At 45.3% G+C, this 21,819-nt stretch overlaps 2 protein-coding genes across 2 annotated transcripts; one reads left to right on the top strand and one right to left on the bottom strand.

Moving 5' to 3' along the window:
- Positions 1-611: 611 nt before the first annotated feature.
- Positions 612-3,159, bottom strand: iyd (iodotyrosine deiodinase). Its single transcript, XM_068753964.1, has 5 exons — positions 2,973-3,159; positions 1,662-1,859; positions 1,415-1,574; positions 1,165-1,321; positions 612-989 (listed from the first exon to the last, which is right to left on the bottom strand). The coding sequence occupies exons 1-5, from the start codon at positions 3,157-3,159 to the stop codon at positions 807-809; spliced, it is 885 nt and encodes a 294-aa protein (XP_068610065.1). The 3' UTR covers positions 612-806.
- A 1,376-nt stretch (positions 3,160-4,535) lies between these two features.
- On the top strand, positions 4,536-14,040 carry ppp1r14c (protein phosphatase 1, regulatory (inhibitor) subunit 14C). The gene is made up of 4 exons (XM_068753880.1): positions 4,536-4,772; positions 12,575-12,658; positions 12,881-12,913; positions 13,907-14,040. The coding sequence occupies exons 1-4, from the start codon at positions 4,536-4,538 to the stop codon at positions 13,979-13,981; spliced, it is 429 nt and encodes a 142-aa protein (XP_068609981.1). The 3' UTR covers positions 13,982-14,040.
- Positions 14,041-21,819: the final 7,779 nt, after the last annotated feature.

Genomic DNA, 21,819 nt, shown 5'->3' with positions numbered 1-21,819 from the left:
CGAACAGACGTGTGAGCTCCAGACTGTTAGATGGGTATGATATTGGGCAAAAAGACATAAGCGTTGATTTAATGAGGATTTTCCTGAACATACACTTTTACACTTTTTACGCTGTCATTGAGATTTCAGGTTTATACGCGTCTCTTTGATTTGTAACAGTTTGCTAAATTGTGGTGGCAGGATTTAACTTTAAAGTATTTCTCTTTAATTGAATGAATTATGTTGGTATCCTTTGACACAATTTAATGTTCCACGTTATCTTGCATACAACATTCCCTCTGCCCCGTGTCCTCAGAAATGCTTCCTCGACAACCCTTGAGGCGATGCTTTGTCTCTCATGGGTTATAAATGTTTTTATCTTTGCTCTGACCTGACTTCTCACTCACCCTCCCTTCTCTCTTATGCTGAGGTTTACCTACGAATTTCATATAAATATTGTACACATACGTTGAATCGTTGCACACTTATGCCGCCACTATGTGCTGTTCATGACATGTTCCCAAATCTGCTTTGATTATTTTCTAACTTTTTGGATAAAATAAGAAAACACAACTCTGTTTGACTCAGATCTTTATATGAATAAATTTAACATAAATTTGGTTATTATGTGACAGAGGAGATTACCATTATTATTAATTGTTCAGTTTGCGCAGACTTATAGTAGTTCTGATGGGGGAAAATGTATAGCAGTAAAGTAAATCAGCTTTAGCTCTAAATATTGAAAACATTGAAAACATTTTGACAATGGGCTGATGAAGAAATCAGTTCAATATTTTACATCTGCTATTGGACTGATTTTTTTTTATTCAAATATGCACCACAATATCATCCAGAGGCTTGCGTTTAAGGTCTGGTACTGTGGCATCAGGCGCAGGGTAACCCACAGGAAGCAACATCAGCAGTTTCTCATTGGCGGGTCGCTTGAGGAGACGCCTGAGCTGCGGCCCACAGTTTAGGGGTGTTGATGTGACAGTAACTAGGCCCACATTCTGATAAGCAAAGGAACAGGAAGAAAAGACAAACACAAAAGGTATATTTATTTCACCAGAATGTGTGGTCTCTATCATATATATATATATATATCATTACACACATTCAATATAGTATGTATATATATCTAATGTCTAACAGATAGAATGTGGATCAACTCATATTTGCCTTTACCTGCAATGCAGCCAGAAGCATTCCAGAGGCGATGGCGATACTGATTTCACTGTAGTAATGCTGCTTTTTTTGCCCATTTGGTAGAATCCCATATGTTTGTCTAAATATGAGGATCAGGTATGGAGCATCGTCCAAGTACTTCTTGATCCAGTTGGTACTGAAGGAAGATTGCAAGATATTTATTGTGTTTTCCCTTATTTGGGGAAAATGGGTTTTCCTATTGAATGTAGCCAAAGAAGTGAATGCTCACCGAAATGCTGACAAATCTTTGACCCAATTGTCTCCCATCCTCTGTTGGTAGTTGATCATCTCTTCTTTTTCCACAATCCCTCTAATCTCATGCTTTATCATAGCATCTGACACGACAACAAACGTCCAGGGCTCTGTGTGCGCTCCACTGGGGGCCGTACCTGTCCAAACGAAGGAGGAGGTGGACTGGGGAAAATGCTAGGCCAGTCTATAAAAGATCAATAGTGGTCAATTGGTTTTGCACTTGCCTGCAGTGCGGATGACATTATCAATAACTTCTCTCGGTACCGGGTCTGAACTGATCAATCGAACAGTCCGTCGCTGGTTCATCAGAGTGTAAAAATGTTGGGATCTCTTCAGCATCACATCGTCAGGGTAACGCGGCTGCGAGTGGGGGACGTGTGGATGGTCTCCTCCTTCAGCGTCGTCTCCGTAATCACAGTCCTCTGAAATGATAAAAGCAGGACCGAAGAGCAGGTAGTGAAATTAAACGAGGCCTTGAAGAAGGCTGTTGTTAGCACATGAATATAATTACCTTGTGTATACTTAGGATACTTTTAAGTGTATTAATAATCAAGTAAATGCCTTCTCTACGGCACCAGAAACTATTTCAATTCACCGAGGGCATTCAAAACGGCATGCTTTTGGAGGTGGTAGGAAACCCACACTGACATAGGGAGTGAGGACACAGCACTACCTGTGAGGGTCATGTGGCTGCACTGGCTGATTGGCCTACGACTCACACCTGTTTTCTGCCTCTCATCCCAGACACACCTGAGGCTGATTACAACCGGCCTTCATAAGCCCTGCTCCGCCCGCTGCTCCTAGTCGGACTATTTTTCATGGATCGTGTCCCTGCTTACAGAACGTCTTTCTGCCGCTCCTCATCCCTGGGATCTGCCTTTGTTAGAGTTTTGTATTTTGAGCTTGCTTATTTGCTTTGTTCTTTTGGCTGTGTCTTTTTGTTTAAACAAGATATTTTCGTTGGGCTCCAGCCACCCCGTAACCCGTGCGCAGCTCCGGGATAGTGACTCGACTGATGAACATTCCAGTAAAACTTATAGTCACGTTTGTACTGTCTCCGTCCTCTGTTTCTTGGGGTCCTCTCGCACCAGTCCGTAACACTACCCACTGTGCCACCGTGCCTTCCCTGACGCGTTGCAAAAAGGCAACACTATTTATGCAGCCTGGTACAAGCCCATGAGAGGAGAAGGTTATTAGATGACTTCTAGTGGTGGAAGACGAATGGGTTTCGAGCACTTTTGTCATGGTTCAGGATTTTATGTTTACTTTCCGTTCTACATTGCTGACGAACACTCGGAGACGAACAGACAGACAGACGCCTGTGATTACATACCTCGGCGGAGGTATTAATGGCTCTACATTTATTTTATCGATATTTTTAGATTCCCTAACCATGAAAACAAACCTTTAGCAATTGGATTCACATTAATATTATTAGTTTAGAAGTTATTCACAAAAAGCACACTTTCAGTGTGAAATAAGGGCAATAAAATACAAAACAAAAGCTCCAAATACACAAATAATAAAGCGCTCACCGTCCACTCTGGTCGATGTCTTTGGATCAGTCCGAGAGTCCTCCTGGTCCACCGACGGTCCAAAGCCTTCAGTTTTAACTGCGGAACTCTTGCTGCTCTTTGCCGCTCGTGTTTTCACCAGCATGAAGCCGATGATCAAACACAGACCCACCAGCAGGACGGGCGTCAGGAGGGTAAGGGTAGTCATCGCTCGACAAAGACAGTGACTCAGCAGGATCAAAGGGTTGAAGATTCAAGTCAATCAGTGATAGATGTGGGCGGATCAAGGAAGATCTGACCCTGAAAGTATAGGAGAGGAACCTGCACCCATGGGTTCACCTCCCAATAAATCGCCTCGGCACACCTGGCAGGATTTCGGAGAAGTGGTTTGAAGTGGAATTTGGGCACACTAAGTATTCGTTTCTTACCAAACAGGTTAATCAGCTCACGCATCACGTGATTCAAGTATCAGACTGAGATGTGATCAGCTGATGTTAAAGATGAAATGCTTTTATTGTCATATGTGTATATACACAATCACTCCACACACACACACACCTACACACCTAGACACACTCATACACACACACACACACACACAAGATGTCATTTACACCCTACTGCTATTGGGCCCCTTTAACAATCCACACACATGCATATATGTAGGGCCCCGGCCCCGTATGAATGGAGAGGGCTCCATGAACGGCACCTCTGGAGCAGTTGGGGGGGTGCCTTGCTCAAGGGCACCTCGGCAGTGCCCTCTCCAGCCCCGAATGCGCACTCCATGTTTTGTCTGAGCTGGGACTTGAACCGGTGAACCGGTTTCCAACCCAAGGCCCAAACCACTGAGCCGCTGCCTGCATGTTAAACTAAACCGAGGTTTTATTTTACAGTGTAAATTAGACCACAATGCTAGAATCAGATTATTTGACATTAAATGTAAGACACGGCCTTTTTCCATCTCCGTCCATGACGTTTGAATGACAATTTTATTTTATTATTATTACAGTATCGTGAAAAGGTTGACGATTCATGTGGCAATACCGCCATGCAGCCGACAGGTGGCGCCAAGAACTCTTCAGCCGTGCTCCAGGTTCTCCCTCCGGCCCAAACGCTCCATTGAGATAATTTGGTTAACACGCTGCAAACATATCGACTCTAGGTCAGGATTTTAAAACAGACGTTGTATTAAAATCTTTTACGTTCTAAAAGAAGCTCCACAATCCGACATATTTCATCTCTCGTGTTTAAAATGATAATCATTGATTCTTTTACCGCTCTGTGTGACACGCAGAGGTGAAATGACGTCGTTTTTGTTCATTGCTCATGCAGATGTTTTTCTTTCTTTCTAGAGACAATCAGATTTGTATTTTAAACAAATATTAAAGACCCCGTGGCAGTCATTTCTTACAGTGTACGCTCCGCCTTCCCGGAGCTGCGCTTTAAATAGCTGCCGTTTAAAAGCGCTTCACCATTCTCCTCCTGTCTCCCGTGCGCCGTGCGTTCCGTCTCAGCGCCACACATCCCCGCCCTCCCCCCGCCCCCGTCCCTCATTCACACATTTTCAAACCTTCACATTCTGTCATGTCGGCCGCCAGCACCGAGACCAGTGCCCCGCTGCCAACCGCCGGCGGTCGCGTCTTCTTCCAAGCCGCGACAGGCGTGGGTTGCGTGGGCTCCGGCCCCCTCACCGCCGGGGACGACCCGGTCCAGAAGAAGCAGGGCAAAGTGACCGTCAAGTACGACAGGAAGGAGCTGCGGAAAAGGCTCGTCCTGGAGGAGTGGATCATCGAGCAGCTGAGCGATCTGTACGACTGCGAGGTGAGTGGGGTCAAAGGTGTCCCACCTGGACATGCACGGGAGACAGCGGGACAATGAATGGAGACAGCAGGACAATGAATGGAGACAGAGCCTGAATCCCACAGAGAGTCTATCAAATCCGGTTTATTGTTTCTTCAAAGGCTTCAGAATCAGGACCCGTGTGCTCAGGGATGGATGGATGGATGGATGGATGGGTGGATGGATGGATGGGTGGATGGATGGATGGATGGATGGATGGATGGATGCATGGCATGGTTCGAGGAAGTCGAGATTGAGTGCAGTAAAATGAAATGTGCATGGTCAGCCGGACTTCATGCACATGGATTGTGTCATTTTAGCAGCTCTATTCACCTTTGTAGAGGTTTCATTATTGTATTTTCTCGTTTACAATTCCTAAATCTGCGATTCCTCGACGGCAGACTTCATATGCTTCACTCTGATTGGGTGGAATTACTTCCTTTGGCGTGGAAGTGGCAAATTCCCTTTCAGCCTTTTACGAACAGTCGCCAGATCACGAAAGGGGAATTTCATTGGAGGTCGTGTGTGTGTGTGTGTGTGTGTGTGTGGAGAGACACGTGGTGGAAGATGTGTAGTATGTGCCCACGTCCACGTACAGTATGCTGCTGGAGCCACGCATGTGGGGGGATGGGATGTAAGTCAGAAGAAAGAAGGGCAGCGGGTGAGGGATGCACCGATCCTCACCAGCCAATCACCTCTCCTCAGGCCCTCTGCAGACACACGCTGCAGGCATACAGTGTGTGTCTGCAGAATCCACCAGTCAGGAAGTAGACACGTGCATGAATCTGTGAGGAGAAAGACGTGTGTGTGTGTGTGTGTGTGTGTGTGTGTGTTCCTTTATGCAATATACTCTGTCTGACAAAGCGGCTGAGCAGAAGAAAAAAAGGCACAACAGGATGAGCAAAACAAGCACGTCCTTCTCGTACTTCGGGCAGACACTCATTTCTTGTACCATCCAGTCATAAGATGCTGTTTTTCTTGATGGCTGTTGTCCTCTGGACGGTCCCCCTCCTGAATGAAAGTCCCGCTTTGTCTCGCACTTCAGAAACGAGCTGTGCAGCTCGTCTGAGTGCACCGCTTGATATTTCAGAAAGATAGCCGAGCTCTCGGCTGCACGTCCGTCTGCACCATCGGCAGGTGCGCTTGATGCTGGTGTCGGATGAAGCCTCCGCAGGCCTCATCCGTCTGCCTTTGTGGATGGATGCTGGCCTGTGGTTTGCTTTGATGCAAATTCTCTGTTGTGGTGCCTGCATGAACAGAAATCAACCCTTCAGTAGCACGGCTCTCATCCGCACACCTTTCTTTCTCCCTCCAGTGCGGATTTCAGTGTAGGTATTCCCACCTCGTTGTATAATGTCTAACCCCCCCACCCCCACCAGGCTCTTGTTGCCAGCCCTGATATCCTGCTTTAAGCTCAGTGCGGACTTGTTGTATTGTTCAGGGTTGGGGTCCGGGCGTTTCATTTGATGATGATGTCAGGGTTTGGGCAGATGGATTTCAGTACTTTGCTGATGATGTTTGATCGAGTGACCGTCAACAGGAAATTTCTGTTAACACCTTGAGAGAGGGAGAGCGAGAGAGAGAGAGAGAGAGAGAACGAGAGAGAGAGAGAGATGATTTGGCTGTGTTGGTCCAGCATAAAGGTCAGGATCCGTATCTGTTTCATAAGTAAACCTGATACTAGAGAACATCATAGGGCGATTGGGTGGGGGTGGGGGGTGGGGGGTGGGGGTTCTAATCAGCTACAGAGGGCATAAAAGGTCATCTCGCACTGAATTCCTGTTTTTTTTTTTATTCATCCCGGTCAAATTGTGTTTCTGGTCCAATGGATTAAAAACCCAGGATCAGCAAATAACCGCAAGTATTTTCACACAATAAAGGCAAATCCACAAAATGCATTACACACACACACACACACACACACACGATGTAACGCCGTACATGGATAAACATAGTGATGTTATATTTGGTATTATTAGTATTGAATTTGATGCATCACCATGAGCTGAAAACACTCTCAAAATCGCATAAGGGACATTTAAATAAATAAATGTCATTCTCATGTCTGCATTCAATATGATGTAAAGCTATTTCTTTACCCAACGACCTTTTCTTGCTATGCGGACTCTTCCTCTTCCTGTGTCTTATCTTTCATTGAAATGATTTTGGTCCAACATTCGTGTCAGTCTGCCTGGAGCCTCCTTCTCTCCTCCTCCTCCTCCTCCTCCTCCTCCTCCTCTTTCTGGGTGAAGGTGAAGGTGAGTTCTGTCAGAGATGGATTCCCCTCGGCTCTCCCGGGAAACATAGCCTCTGTTCATTTCATGTTCAAAGGACAGAGAGGAGGAAAGAGAGGAGAGGGAAGAGCGAGAGAGAGAGAGTGAACGAGAAACCAAAACCAAATTATAGCTGCAAAACAAAAGGCGTTACAGGATCTTGTTTCCTTTGACATTTTCTGTCATGTTGACATCTGACAATTCCATCGGCCCTTCTTTTACATTGGATTTTAAAAAAAAACAATTACATTGATCATTTGTTTGTTTTTGAAGTGTAAGGAAAAAGTACTTATTTTATTGCAGCGTAAGAAAAAGAAAAGAGTTCAGTTCTGTAAACAATTATTGAATATATATTTTTTTGTCCTCATTCTTTTATTGGTGTGTTGGCAAATCCCTTAAATTATGTGATCCCCCCCCTTCTTAATTCCGTGGGTTACAAATTCTTCTGCAGGAAGGTATTTAGATTTAAACTCGCTGTTTCAGTCGCGCATGCTGTCGTGCAGATTCATGCTGAGCAGGCTGAGGAGCCCGAGAGCGTCTGAACGCAGCCAGAGAAGGAAACCTCTAACTGGCGTGATGGAGAGAATGAAACGGTGGCGGGAGTGATGGAGCGGTCAATCTGATGCAGGTTTGCCGACTCTGAAGTTTGTGTGAGTGTTGTGTTTGGCTGCATGCAGCAGAATGAGGGACAGACCTACTGTAATGTCCTACTTTCCCATGGCTCAGTGTCAGACCCCCCCCCCCGGCCTTGTGTGTTTGTGTGTGGGTCTTTCTGTCTGTCTCTGTGAGGTCCTGCAGCGCAGCGTCTGCCTTGATTATGTCCCTTGTTCCCGCAGTCATGTCTTTTAACTTGAATGGATGAGTATGATGGACACACACTTCTTTATTCCTTATATATATATATTACATTTTATGTTTTTGTGTCACAATTGTACCACTTTTATACCCTTTAAAGTTATCATACTCTTTTTTTTTTTTTGCATTTACGTGCTTGATATTTTCACTTGATATATTCACTGCAATGGAGAATCTGGGGCTGAAGAACGAGTTGCACAACCTGAGCGACAGCAAACGCCTCGAATCATCACGAAAGAAAGGAGCCTCCTTCTCTCTCCCTGTATTCTTTTCTCCTCCTCCGCCGTCCTTTCCCCGTGACCTTGTCAAACGCGTCTCCTCTTTCTCGCCTCTTGCGTTTTTCTTGCCGGGAAGGGAAGCGGTCTCGTGTCATGTGACCCGCGCTGAGTAACGGCAGGAGAAAACGATGCAGTCCAAGCCAAGTCATTAGCGATGCTCGATAGCTGAATGAATCGTATTGCAGAAGTATAGTTGCTATGTTAGGGTGATTGCTGCTTTATTGATTTATTCATTATTGGCCCAATCAAATCACCTCTGTCAGTTGGGGGATGTTCAGATCAGGAACTGGGCTGAGCACGAATCCAGAGTGTTTTGCCCTCAAACTAAAGGTCACGTATTATGGAGTTGGGTCTAGCATAGCCATAGCCCCCCCGATTCGTGATGGCTCCAGCTGGGAAGGCGTGTTTCTGTCCGCCATTCAGATCGCGCATCGGCGAAAATAGACGCTCGCTTAGCGCCTGTGTCTGAGCGCGTGTTCGCACATTTCTCCTCCGCCTGCAGACTCATCTGCAGCTCAACAAACCGGAGGTGTTGACATGCAGGCCTTTCAGTGGGAGGAGAAGCCACCAGCTGTTTCAACTAAGACGCACAACAGAAGGGGGCCAAAAGGCCACCGCGGAGACTCAGAGGGCAAAGGTCACTCTTTGTTTGTGCCCCCATCCCTCCACGTGCTTCATCCTCACTTCTCCTATTTGTCTTCTCAGCTTTTGAACAACTTAAAGACTTGTGCAAAAATGGAAAGATCTGTAAACGACAACAAAAATATCTATAGGTTATTAATGTGAATTATTGATCTTGCAAATCCCAAGGTGGGGGTGCAAGATAGACTAACAATTATAGCAAAGAAACTTTCAGTCCATGCCTAATACAGTAATCTAAATTAGCTTTAGTCTCAACCACCAATGGAAATGCAGAAATGGCGAGCTACTGAGGCCGTGAACGGAAGAGATACTGTGACTTTCCTGTCTCTCTATACCCCCCCCCCCGAAATAAAGTAGATCCAGTTACTCACCAGTTCCCTTGTCAGAAGTTGGACTTGATTTTTAAGCTGGCGTCACACAAACACTGACTCGTTCTGTGTGGTCGCCACTGAGGAAAGATGCAAAACACAGCCCTGCCTGTGAGAGGGAGTCTGGGAGAGGGGTGGGGGGGGGGGGGGGAGAGGAGGAGGATGGTTGTTTTGAATTACAAAGTCGTGTGAGCACACTATGGTCGTGTATAATTTGCTTGTATTCCTATGTTTGCATGCCTTGGATGAGAAATTCAAATTTGCCAGTGAAGCTCTAATCAGCAACAACAACGTGATCGTGTCATACCCAGAATTGATGGTTGATGGCACCGTGAGCTGCTGGCGGCTGCTCTTGCCATCGATCCGTAATTCAGACCTTTCCCAAAGAGCTGTTTTATACCCCAGACAGTTGACTTACTTGCGGCTCCAGAAGCTGTGCTTTAGGCTATAGGCCAGATACCACAAAGAGACCTGAAGAGCTTTGACTGGTCAGATCCCGCTGCCCCTGCAGGAAATCTCATCTAGATCAGGTGAAGGATGTAAGAATGGAGGCAACTCCTCTCACCTGGCTCTTTCTCGTCTCTGCACTGCACTGCAGTGTTGTACTGGTCTGGTCAATCTGACCTTCAAATGCTGAAAGGGTTTCTGAAGCGGCTGTATTTTAGGTATCTATGGTGGCATCGTTATTCTGCAAAATCTAACAGAGATATGACACACAGGTTTATACCAGTTCCATCATGCTTCACATTATGGGCCAATGTTTTTTTTTTTTTTGCGTTCTAGCATTTCAAATATTTCTTGGCTGTGTGAAGGTCTTATTGAATGAAGGATTTACTTGCAGCCTGAACATTTCCGCCTCTGTTCTCTCCCACGCGTGTTCTCTCCTGTTGAATGAAGGCCCTTTTGACCCGAACCTCTACCTGAAGTAGATCCCTTTCCCCCTTTGCCTCCACTGCTGGCAAGATGGAACTGTTTTCCCCACAGCTGGGTGTGACCTCAGCTATTTTAGGCTCTCAATCACCAGCAGCACGACTTCACTGTTTATCTTCATGTTAACGGTATGAGTGTGAAAAAGAGTGTCTATTTTTAATCATTGTATTCAGTATTTTTAACACACTCGGGATTCAGCGATATAACCCCCCCCCCCCCCCCCCCCACACACACACACACACACAGAGGATTGCTGATAGCAAGACGTTTGAGTGTGAAATTATTTTGCACATCATTGGCAACGCCTGCAGTCATGCCTCATGAGGCCATGTTTGCTGTCTTCGTCACGGAGTGACAGAGGGTGACAACTGCATGAACTGCCTGCTGACAAGGGACACACACACACACACGCACACAGTGGAAGAAGATAGGTCCCCTCGACCCTCTTGAGAAGTAGGCCGTGTGTTAACTTCCCTCTCCCGATGGGCGCTCACTGCAGAGTTACTCGTTCTGATTCTCTCATTCATCTTTATTATTAGGTTAAAGCTTGTCTCTGTAGCGCATAGAAACCAGCAGGCAACATTTTGCAAGCATGACATCGCTCACTGCTCACTTTGTTTTGTTTCTATACATTTGAGTTGCAGCTAGTGGATGAGGAGCCTGTGCGGTGCAAATGGAGAAATTAATTGTGCTTGCATTCTCGTGGGTACTGAAAAAGGAGAACCGAGATTGATGTGTGGATCGCAGGTCGTGGGTCGGCATGGTCAAACACCCCGGTAGCAGAATTATGTTAATCATTTCATCCTTTAACTAATCTGTTCATTTCTCTTTGCATATAACCCCAGTCCTCCGGTTCCAACAGCACACACTCATCTCTGCTAACAGGCGACAGGCTCCGATATGTTCTGCATCACCCCCCCCCCCCCCCCCCCCAATTCCTCCTCTACTTTAATGAGGGAGGGATTTCAGTGAGAGGTCAAAGGGGATGCTCATCCAAAGAGAGACTGGAGATGCTTAAAAACGCTTGCTGTGAACACATTTTTAATGGCTCAGGAGTGAGGATGAAGGTGGGGTGGACTTGTGTCAAACTGTGTGCGAGACAAATGCTGGAACTGCTATTTGAATTGTATTGATCTAATTCTATTCTACGCACGTCAACCCAGACATAAAAAAAGAAAGAACTCTGTGTGCATTTTTAAAAGCTGGGAGCTGAACCATCCTTCATGTTCCTGTGTCTGAATGCCAGAGCATGCTGCAGGCTAACTCATAAGCACAGTCCCCTGACACACACACACACACACACATTGTGATTCACAGGAGTCAGTCGACCTCGTGCATCAAAAAAAGACATCATCTCAAGTATACTGCCCAACAAGCGAGCTAAAATAGCACGTCTTCTGCCGTTCTCTGATTCGCTGCTGTTTTTTCTGAAATTCAAGCCTTTTTCGGCAGCCTTGATGTTCCCTCCTCCGATCATCATCTACTTGATCTCCAGTGTTAGCGTGATTAGTTTATAGAGCAGTGCACTGACATGACAGGGGAGGCGATGCTGAGGTGGCAGATGCAAAATTTAATCTGAGGCAATTATGCGAAACCACAGGATATATTCATTTATGATTATTTTTTGCAAGTCTCATACCAACCTTTTTGAAATTATGACTTGCTTCTGGTCATAAAGGACATCAGGAGTGGCAAATAAACTATGGTTTAGGCCCTAAACTTTAGGCTATGGGTCGCTGAAATCCTTCAGGTCAGAGAAAGCTTGTTGTTGCACATAACGAATTGCAGCTTTGCAACAACATGCACCGTCTCCTGCTTTAAAGCTCTTTTTGCTGCAGCCTCAGAACCACCAGGACTTCCACGTCTTTGTGCTCCACCTGGAAACATACGGATTGATTTCCAAGCGATGGCAGCAAAATGGAGTCTGCTACGATGTTGTTGGTAAAAGATGAAGAAGCTGCACATGTGTGTTTGGCTTCTATGGATTTAATTCCCAGAAGGGAGAGTCCGGAAGATGCATCCTGTGGGTAGCTGGAAGGGGAACGCTTGATCCTCCCTGCATGCCTCTTTTGCACAAGCCTTGTGGTGGAATAAAACGAACTGGAGGAACACGGAACGTTTGACGTGGTGCTGAGCAGAGTTCAGCCTCTTACCACAAGGCAATTAAACAGCCCGGCCCTGGCGGCACATTAAGACACGGTGGCATTTCCATATGACGTCTGCACCTAATAAGTAAACAGAGGAGAGATCCGGAGCTCAGAGAAGGGACTGAACACGATTGAACTATATAGGAACAGGATTGATGCACCTTTTTTTTTCTTTCCCACCCAAATTCTTGAGTTTGACATTTTAATTCCACATCCTGTCCTCCAGCTGGCTTCTCATTGACCTGCCTCTATTCCAGCAGCTGACTAACCAAGAGTGTTTGTGTGTTCCAGGAGGAAGAGATGCCAGAAGTAGAGATAGACATAGACGACCTGCTGGAGGTCAGCAGCGATGACGAGAGAGCCAGCAAGCTGCAGGTATTCCCCTGCCGCTGTGTGGGTTTGTTTGTTTGTTGATCAAAGTTAGTGCCAAGTGAAAAAGTCAATGAGTTGCACAAGCCCTTCTACCCTTCAGCTTTACACATTGTTCACCAACCAGCGATAAAAGAGAGCAGGGGCTATTGAATCATGCAGCACGTTCACACTGTGGTAAAGAACATTTGATGGCTAATTCCCTCTTTGCATTTTTCTTTTACTCAGGAATCATTAACAGATTGCTACAAACCAACAGAGGTGAGTGTGTTCAGTTTCTCGCTATTCAACAAAATGTCTATAATCTTGTGAGCAGACAGACATCATTGATGTCCATATAAACCATCTGGTGTGTGTGTGTGTGGGAGAGAGGGGGGGGGGGTCAAGTGTCCATGGAAATTTTGACCTTAATATCTTGAAATGTTTAAAGATGCTGTTTTTATCTTTGACTGAACAGAATAAAATGTGCAGTGAGAATAAACCATGATCAATAAACAAAAACATGTATTTCAGAATATATTGCATTATTTATTTTTTTGGAAAAGGCTGATTAGAGTTTGAATTAACTTATTAAACTCTGTGCAATTTTATTATTAAACTCCTAAATTTGTTTGTCTTCTTCGTTGTTGTCGTGTTCTTGTTGTTTTCTCCTTTTTCCTTTTATAAATGAAAATTATAAATACAAAGTAAAAAAAAAACGATCAAATCAGAAGAGTCGAATCAAGTTCAACATTCGTGCATACTTAAGTTCACGAGGCGAGTTAACGCATACGTTTTTCTTACGATCCCTCACAATGTGTGTGATTGTGCGTGGAGGCGTTTGGGTGTGTTTGCGTCGCCCACCTGTCATCTGTGTGAATGTGTCTGGTGTGAGATCAGCCTGTCACAGCCGCTACAAGGTCACGGCACCAAAGCCGTAGATGTGTCCGATCAGGTGTACGACGACTCGTATCCAGACACACACACACACACTGTAATCCTCTGAGAGTGAGGCAGCGCAGATGCCATTTTGAATGCCATCCGACACATGGATGGAGGGAGGAATGAGAGAGAGAGAGAGAGAGGACTGTTAGAATGAAGGCGCACTGGGGAGCTGAAGGAATGGAACTAGAGACATGGGAAAGAGAATGATGAGATTTAGAGCACGATCCATTCACTGACAAACGAAACAAGCATGCGCAGACCGCTGGCCTATGTGCGTCATTTTATTTTAACTGTCTTTCTAACCCTTATTTTATACTATTTCTGTTGCAGGACTTTGTCCGAGAGTTGCTGGGCAGGATTAGGGGAATGAGAAAACTCAGCGCTCCTACTAAAAAGGGCCTATAATGGCTGTCATGCCAACCATCGGTCAGCCATGACACACATTTTGGCTCCACCTACTCCTCGTGGACCGTCGTCACAAAGAGAAGCCCGGCTATTTGTCAGCATCATTAAATATTCGGCATCCCGAACCCTGCGCACACAACATTAGTCACTCACAGCGCGTCTCGTAGAATGAAGTGTATGATTAGTTGGCTGTGGAATGGCACTTAAAGCAGAGCGAACGCAGGTCCAGTAGCGCACAATCACAGTAACATGTCAATCCCTGCAATGTGCCACGGCTGCAGCCGTGCTTTCACACGAACGCCACCTAATGCCATATATTTCCGAGCCCTGTTACGAACAGATGCTGTGATGATGACAGCCGTACAGACTTAAGACACCAAGGGATCTCTAACAGGGAGGCGGCAAAAGGTTTTTACTGTAAAAGGTGTTAAATTAGATGCCAACACAGTGCTAATGAAGTTTTTTTTTTTTACTGGGGTGTTTTGCTGTTCCTCTTTTTAAAATGTGCTGTACGCTGTCATTTATCGTTCGTGTGATGGAAACGTGTTCTTCTACAGTTTGTTTTTGTCCTACTTAAGAATCGACCTTAACGTCCTTCTCTCTTGTATTTCAAGCACAGGGATGTTAATACATCATTTCTGCCCCTTTTGTGACGCATAATCTCTGGGAGAAAAGTTTGCTCTTTTTCAGCCACTGTTCTGCTGTAATAGCCGCACGATGGGTGTTGTAGTTCTCTGTGTGGGACTACAAAACCTGTATGATTGGCGGCCTTTCACTTGTGGGGTTCCATTTGCTGTCCCTCGTCAGAATATGTATCAGCTGCTTGTTTCGGTTGAAGCACAAAGCCCAAACCTCATTAGTTGATTCTCTCTCTGGTTCACTTGATTTTTGCTAACTTGCCTCTGATGCTGGTCAGTTTTGCCTTCAAGAATATTCAGGATCGGTTCGCAGCTTTGAACCTTAACTACTGACGACTGAAGGGCGAATACGGTAAAGTCGCAAAACAACCTGAGGACAGCTTGAAACTTTACTTTTTAAACTTACAGAAAACATTTTTTTTAAGTTTGTGAAACATCCTTGGGGTTGGGATCTGAATTTTGAAATGTCTTGAAACATTTCCAGGTTTGCAGAAAATTACATAATCGCATAATCACAGGTTTAAGAGGTTGGATATAGATGCGTAATCAATCTAACGATCTGTTCACCAACACACCCAAAACTCTTTTGGCTCTGGAACAATCAGCCTTGAGCAGACCTGAACCTGAATAACCTCAGCTGCCAAAGACAAACACGGGGCAATGTCGCATTTTTATCACAACACTTGCAAAGCACCCGCCCTTGCATGGTAAAAGAAAAACATAGATAGCAAGTATAGATATTATTAACCTGTAGTCAAGCAAAAAAAAATACTTTTTGGATGGAGCTGCCATGTCAGACTTTGTAGAACTTTTGACCCGCGTTGCAGAAAAGCCAGGAAAAACCTTTTAAATGGTGCTGTTTTATGTTCGAAAAGATGCATTTTATTGTTGACTAATGGAAGAGAAATGTGCAAGAAATGCGTCTGTCTCTGAGAGGAAGCTTATCTCTCCTCCCAACAAAAAACAAAAAAAAAATATTCTAGGCAACTGGGATGCATCCAGAACTAATTTTGAGGTACTTCATATTATTTTTTTTCCTCTCTTGAAACATTTTAGAGGCTCTAGGCTGATATTTTATTATTCATAGGATTTAGTGTGAATAGTGTTTTAGGAGTGTCCAGCTGTACGTTTGCATGTATTTTTTAAGTTGCATGTCAAGGGGAACATTTTTGGCCCAATGGTTTTTATTTCACAAAATACAACACTTTCATTTTTATACCTTTTAATATTATTACTATGACTACTAAAATGTTTTGTTTTTCAGCTGCAGTTATGATTTTCTGTACATCCACAATAATAGTTCCTGTTTCTAAAGTGTAATGTGGTGTCTGTGTGTGTGTGTGGTTTGTTTTTGCTGATAATAAAACTACAGAATGACTTTTGCGTTTAAACTGATGTCTTCCTTATTTTTTGGATTTTTAACTTGTGAGCAATCATTTTATGTGTCGGTTGTAATATTAATTTACAGTCTGATTGCTGTTGACTTGAATAAGAATGATTCCACACTCATTTTGTCACCTTCATACCTTTTTGCTTTGCCCCCCATGGAGTTCAGATAAAATGACCAAACTAACCTGGACCTGTCTCCAGAGGAGAGACGGGGACTATATCTGTAGAAGGACGCTGAGGATGGAACTGCCAGGGAACAGGGCTAGAGGTTGACCCAGGAGAAGACACATGGACGTAGTGAGGGAGGACATGAGAGTGGCTGGTGTTGGGGAGGACGATGCAAAGGACAGGGTGAAGTGGAGAAGGTCGGGTTGCTGTCTCGACCCCTCACGGGACAAACCGAAAGTACGGTAGTAGTAGTTGATCTTCCCATCTGATGGCAGACGAAGTGAAAAAAGTGCCTTTCCTAAAATGGAGTCTACGGGTGAATGAGCGGAGATGTAATGTCCCGGTGCTTCTGCACGAGGGTCATATTAGAGCGCTGCGGCTGCCACTGTGTTCCTCCTCAGCACCGCACGACGTGGCAGCAGTTTAGGAGGGCAGTCCCATCTGATGCGGTGATGCTCGTCGGAGCATGACATTATTGCTCAAAGTGCGCATGAGTAGCCTTCCTCTGCAGCGTGCTGGCCCCATATGGACTGTACTACTGTATGCTGTTGCTAGGTAGAAAGCCTTCACTGCTGTAAGACACACGGTCAGTTAATGTGCGAGAATAAAAACTATGCAAGTCAAGGTTACATATTTATTTCTGTGTCATGGAGCAAGCCAACCTCCCTGCAGAAAATAAAATAAAAAGTTCTAAATGAATGCTGTGTGGAAGAATAAATTTGGAGGAAAGAGAATGCTTTTGCTGCTTTGGAATTGGGGGTGCATTCAGAGCAACGAGGCAGTGTGTGCCTTTAAATTCCATGACCCACTTTTCACAGCTGGGGCCTGGCTGGCAGGGAGAGCTCGTGCACGCCACCTTGAATAATCGGGCCTGCAAGGTGAATGTGAGGAGAATAGTAAGAGACGGGCGCGCTCCCTTTAAGTCAGCGAGCTGCACACCAGCACGATCTCACAGCACGCTCGCTCGTCGGCCACGCCGTGTCGGATGCTGAGGCTGACGTGGATTGGAGGTGGCTGCTTGATGGATGAAAAGGAAATTATGTCTGTGTGAAATAGAACGAGACTGGCAAGAGTGACGGAGGAACACTTTATCAGTAGCAACAATAAAGAGTGCAAAAAGGTTCATGGAATACGATATGCGATGCCTCATATCTCCAGGTGTGAAACAACCCAGCAGACCCTACTGTGAATTGAGCATCCCCCCCCCCCCCCCCCCTTCAATTTACCTTTCCCTCCTGAGCCTTTATTTTCCTCTTCACCCCGCCTTCTTCTAGTTTCCTCTTTTCACCTTAATGGACACGGCGATCCATCATTCAGTATGTCAGGGGGAGACGGAGACAGTGAAGGGGAGCGGACTGAGAAGAGAAGACACAATGACAGGCAGATGAGAGAGAGGGTGACACCAGCAGCTCCCTCCCACCCGCCTTCATCCGGGAGACAGATCCCTTCTCGTCCACGCTGCTGCGGGACCAGCGAAAGATGAATCCACGGGGGACACGCTGGCCTCTTCGTGTGGCATGCAATTCATCCCAGCGACATGGCACATTAGCCAGACAGAGAGACGGGAGTGGGTGGTGTTTTCTTCCGTCACCTTCGCGACGCAGGAATGAATTAACCCTGCGGAACTGCTGCATTGTGGGTACGGGGTAGCTCAGACTGTTGCCATATTGCTACTTGAAAGTGATCCATTCTGACGGGAACATCAGGTGCAACAATAAAGAGTGAAGTCATGACAAATTTTACAATGAATATTTTATTTGACTTCAATTTTAAGTACCAACCAAATCCCTGGGAACAACTTCCAGTACTGCTTGACACACGTGCATGCCTGTGTGCCTAGCAGTAAAACTTTCAGAACACGCCTCGTGGGAGAGAGCTCTTTAATTTCACTACACTGAGCTCATTCAATCTTCCAGCACTCAAGACATAGATGTTACAACTCCCGCTCCACGAGCATAAAATGTTGGTGCAGTTTAATATTTACAGTTTCTACAACTACAGCTGGAACCAAAGATGCACATTTGAAGGCTTAAAACCTTTCTACTAACGTTTCCTATGGCGTACTACTACAAACAGAGTAAATACGAGGTGCAAAAAAAAAAAAAAAAAGGAGTCCTGTGTTGCCCCAAACTCAATAAGCACTTGGATGTGGACAGTCAACACAGTGAGAAAAAAAAATACCACTGTGAACCCCCCGGAGGGATTTCAAATGAATGCTACTATTTACGTCGCCCAGCCATATGTCCGCTCGCCTGTTTGCAGGACTTTGTTTTCTTTCTAGCGATTGGCCCTTATCTGTGCATGACCAGAAGGATGACATCGGTCAGATACAACATGCGGCCTGATAAGCCGAGAGTGTGTGTGTGTGTGCGATTGAGGCAGGGTAACATTACTGAGACAACATGTAGGGAGTACATGGTAGAGATCTGTCTTGTCTGCAGGGGTGGGGGGGGGGGGGGGGGTGAGTTCGGATCATCCTCCATCTGTTTGTAGCAAATGGCGCAGAAACAAAGATGGAAGAAGCTACTATCATTGTTGCTACCAGAGCGACACGGAGGACGAGGACGTACTCCGCGTTACTCGAATTCAACCAAACTTCGACAAATCCAGTTGCTTGAGGTGTTTCTTTTGAATTGAATCTCTCATCAGTGTCTATTAAGAGAATGATCTGACCCAGCTCATTAAGCCAGCCTGCTTAAACTAGAAACTTATCCTCGCCTCCACCTTGATGCTCACTGGTCTATCTGTTTATGTCTCCGCAACGCACCCCAGCCATCTTTGATCCTCCGTGAAGGAGTCGCGTCTGTCGCCGCCCAATCGTTGAGTATTTCCCACACCTCCCATGTCTGTGAATGCTCTTTTCATGATGTGGATTTATTACTGGGGAGAATCTCAAACTCACTCGCTCTGAAGAAGCAATTACAGAAAGTTCAGAGAGACTTTCAATTGTGCACGTGTGTGTGTGTGTGTGTGTGACTATTGTCTAAATCGCCCCGTGCTGAATGTCAGCCCGGGTTTTATCCAACGTGCACCTCAGGACCAACATTCCACAGCAGACAACAGGCACCAAAGAAGAAGAGCTGGTGAGATTTTCTTTAAAAAAATGAAATACAAATACTTGGTTTGGTGAGGGGTTTGGGATAATCCTTGCAGGAGTGTCAAGTAAAGCTCCCCATTCGCAATTAGAATGTTCTCCATCTTTTCTGTTTCTGACTATATCACGCTGCAGAGATCCCAATAAAGTGGCGCGTCTGTCTGTCTGTCTGTCTGCTAGTCAGGGTCTGGACATAGACACGTCCAAGTCAATGACCGACGTCTCTTTCCTCCACCTCCCCCATCAGAGGAATTACTAAACAGCCGGTTGTCATGGTTGCAGTTTTCTGTGCACCAATAGTAGCCATGTTATTGGGGGATAGGGGGGGGGTACAGATAGGGGGCTGCTTGCACATTCTGGCAGATAGCAGCAACATGAGAGCTAGTAATAGTGAATCCTCATTCAAACATCACTCAGTTAGTGGAACAGCGGCCCATTTTATGTTTGCTCTGTCCTGGTCCGTCTGGTTGAAATGCCTCTTTGTTAAACTGAGTGAAACAGCCTCTATATTTTATGTGTTGCGTCATTGATTGATTTGATGGTGATGAGACATAATGGTTACAATCTCTGCAGCTTCACAGCGACGGCATTAAAGAACCGCTTTATTCATTTTTAATGGGTTTGCAATTAGCTGACAATGGCTAATCTAAAACCTGCATTACAGAACACCCTAATAGGATTTCAGTGGATACAGCATTGGTGAGTCAAAAAGTGGTTGATGTGAGTGGAGGGCGCCCTCTGGTGGGCTGGCATAGAACTTTGGCAGGTAAATCAAGTATGCAGTGCTGTCAGAAGCATAGATTTGCTGTGTCGACCCCCTGTAGGGACAAGCAGAAAGAGGAAGAAGGTCACAAATCCGACTTGGGACCTTTCTGTGAGGAGTGTGCATGCTCTACTCCCGGTGCCTGCGTGGGTTCTCTCCGGGTTCTCCGGCTTCCTTCCACCACAAAAAAAACATGCAAATTAGTCGAATTAAATGTTAGTTATAAGGAATGTTGTGTAAAACATCATCTTCATACTAACATTTTTTTTTAGTCCAGGCCCCATTCTTTGGTGGAAATATTTTCAACATTCTTTCATGAATTAATTTGTCGTTTTTAGACGCAGTAAGTAAAAGAACCTTTAATATTGCATGGTAAAAATGCATTCCTGTGGTTCGACACGCGAGCGAATTGCTCAGATGGTAAAGGTCACCCCCGTTCTGCATTCACAAGCAACAATTTCCATTAAAAAAAATTCACAAACACATTTTTTGTTAAGGCTACTTTAAGTATTTCAAAATGCACAATTTTGTGTAATGAGTTAAGTGAAGTACCTTTGAATTTTAGGGTTAGGGTTTGCCACACACATGTGCACGCACCCAGGTGGGCCAGTAGATGGCAGTACAACATTTAGCACAGATCATGAAGCTTCACTGAAGACGCCTCACTTCATGTTCAGTTCATCAAGGAGTACGACTCGCATTGTTTAGTGATTTAACCACAACTCATCGCTGGGTAAAGCAAGACAGATTAAAATACTCACATTTAGGGTCACATTTGAGCAAATATATGGAAAACTGTGTGTCACAACTGCGGTGTTTATTTGCATGTGATTCTAAAGCTACATTAAACCTACCCCCCCTAAACACACACACACACACGCACGCACGCACCTGTCTGAGGGAGGGCGCCCGGCCCTATCAGCGGCTCCCTCGGTTCTCCGGCCCTCCTGTGACGTCAGGAGAAATGGCGGAGCAGGATGGCAGCGACGCATCACCTCCCGAGTCCCAAGGTGAGTTCCCACCGGCGAAACGAGTTTAGACAGAACGGACTGTTTCAGCGCGGATGAAGTGTCGCGTTAAACGACGTGCGCCGGCCGGCGGAGGAGTTTCCCTCTGAGTTTGTCCGTGTTTATTACAGAAACTCGGGAGACGCGATCACGGGAGGAGGATTAACTATCGGCGACTCGCCCAGCCGGTTTCTTGGAGTAAAATAAATAATAATAAATAAACACGAGATGAACTCTCATTTAACGTGTTTCCCTCGGTGTCGTTTCTGTCGGCGGACGCTGTCAAAAAAAGAAACACCTGTTGCTGACGTTTCAGTCCGGCCCGTCGTTTAAAGCGGCGCCGGATGACGCGACAGGTGAGCTGGCGTTATGAACAGCTGGCGTTATAACGCGTCTTCAGGACGTCATAATGTCTCATTCTCACGCCACCGCGGAATGAATGGCTTCTTAGGCCAAACTGTTCCACGTTGGATAACTTGGATAACTAAAAATGTGCAGTACTGAGCAGTAATCGTTGGATGTTGTGATTTAAGAAAAAAAAAAAAAATACATCAAACACTTTTGTGTTGCTCTTATGTGATGTTGATTTAAAACTAATATCAAAATGAGTGAATGACTAGTTGGGCAGTTTTCATAATTGAAGTAGTCGCAGCTTACTTAATAATGAAACACTAGGTGTAAATAAGTGCTGTGACGTCACTGAGCTGGGTTCAGTTTCTCTTGTAACTCTGTCCTTTTGTTTTTGGGCTCTGGATTGTTGTTTTTTTTCTGTCTGCAAG

Source organism: Brachionichthys hirsutus, chromosome 20, assembly GCF_040956055.1.
Source record: "Brachionichthys hirsutus isolate HB-005 chromosome 20, CSIRO-AGI_Bhir_v1, whole genome shotgun sequence".
Classification (NCBI taxonomy): Eukaryota; Metazoa; Chordata; class Actinopteri; order Lophiiformes; family Brachionichthyidae; genus Brachionichthys; species Brachionichthys hirsutus.
Note: the sequence above shows the minus strand (reverse complement) of the source record. Positions and strands in the feature narration are given on the sequence as shown.

Bases quoted from the DNA above. Each gene is read 5' to 3' on its own strand.
- ppp1r14c (XM_068753880.1), top strand. From the start codon at position 4,536: ATGTCGGCCGCCAGCACCGAGACCAGTGCCCCGCTGCCAACCGCCGGC. The intron at 4,773-12,574 runs GTGAGTGGGGTC...TGTGTGTTCCAG, and splicing joins GCGATCTGTACGACTGCGAG to GAGGAAGAGATGCCAGAAGT. The intron at 12,659-12,880 runs GTATTCCCCTGC...TCTTTTACTCAG, and splicing joins AGAGAGCCAGCAAGCTGCAG to GAATCATTAACAGATTGCTA.
- iyd (XM_068753964.1), bottom strand. From the start codon at position 3,159: ATGACTACCCTTACCCTCCTGACGCCCGTCCTGCTGGTGGGTCTGTGT. The intron at 1,575-1,661 runs GCAAGTGCAAAA...TCGTTTGGACAG, and splicing joins TAATGTCATCCGCACTGCAG to GTACGGCCCCCAGTGGAGCG. The intron at 1,322-1,414 runs GTGAGCATTCAC...ATCTTCCTTCAG, and splicing joins AAAGATTTGTCAGCATTTCG to TACCAACTGGATCAAGAAGT.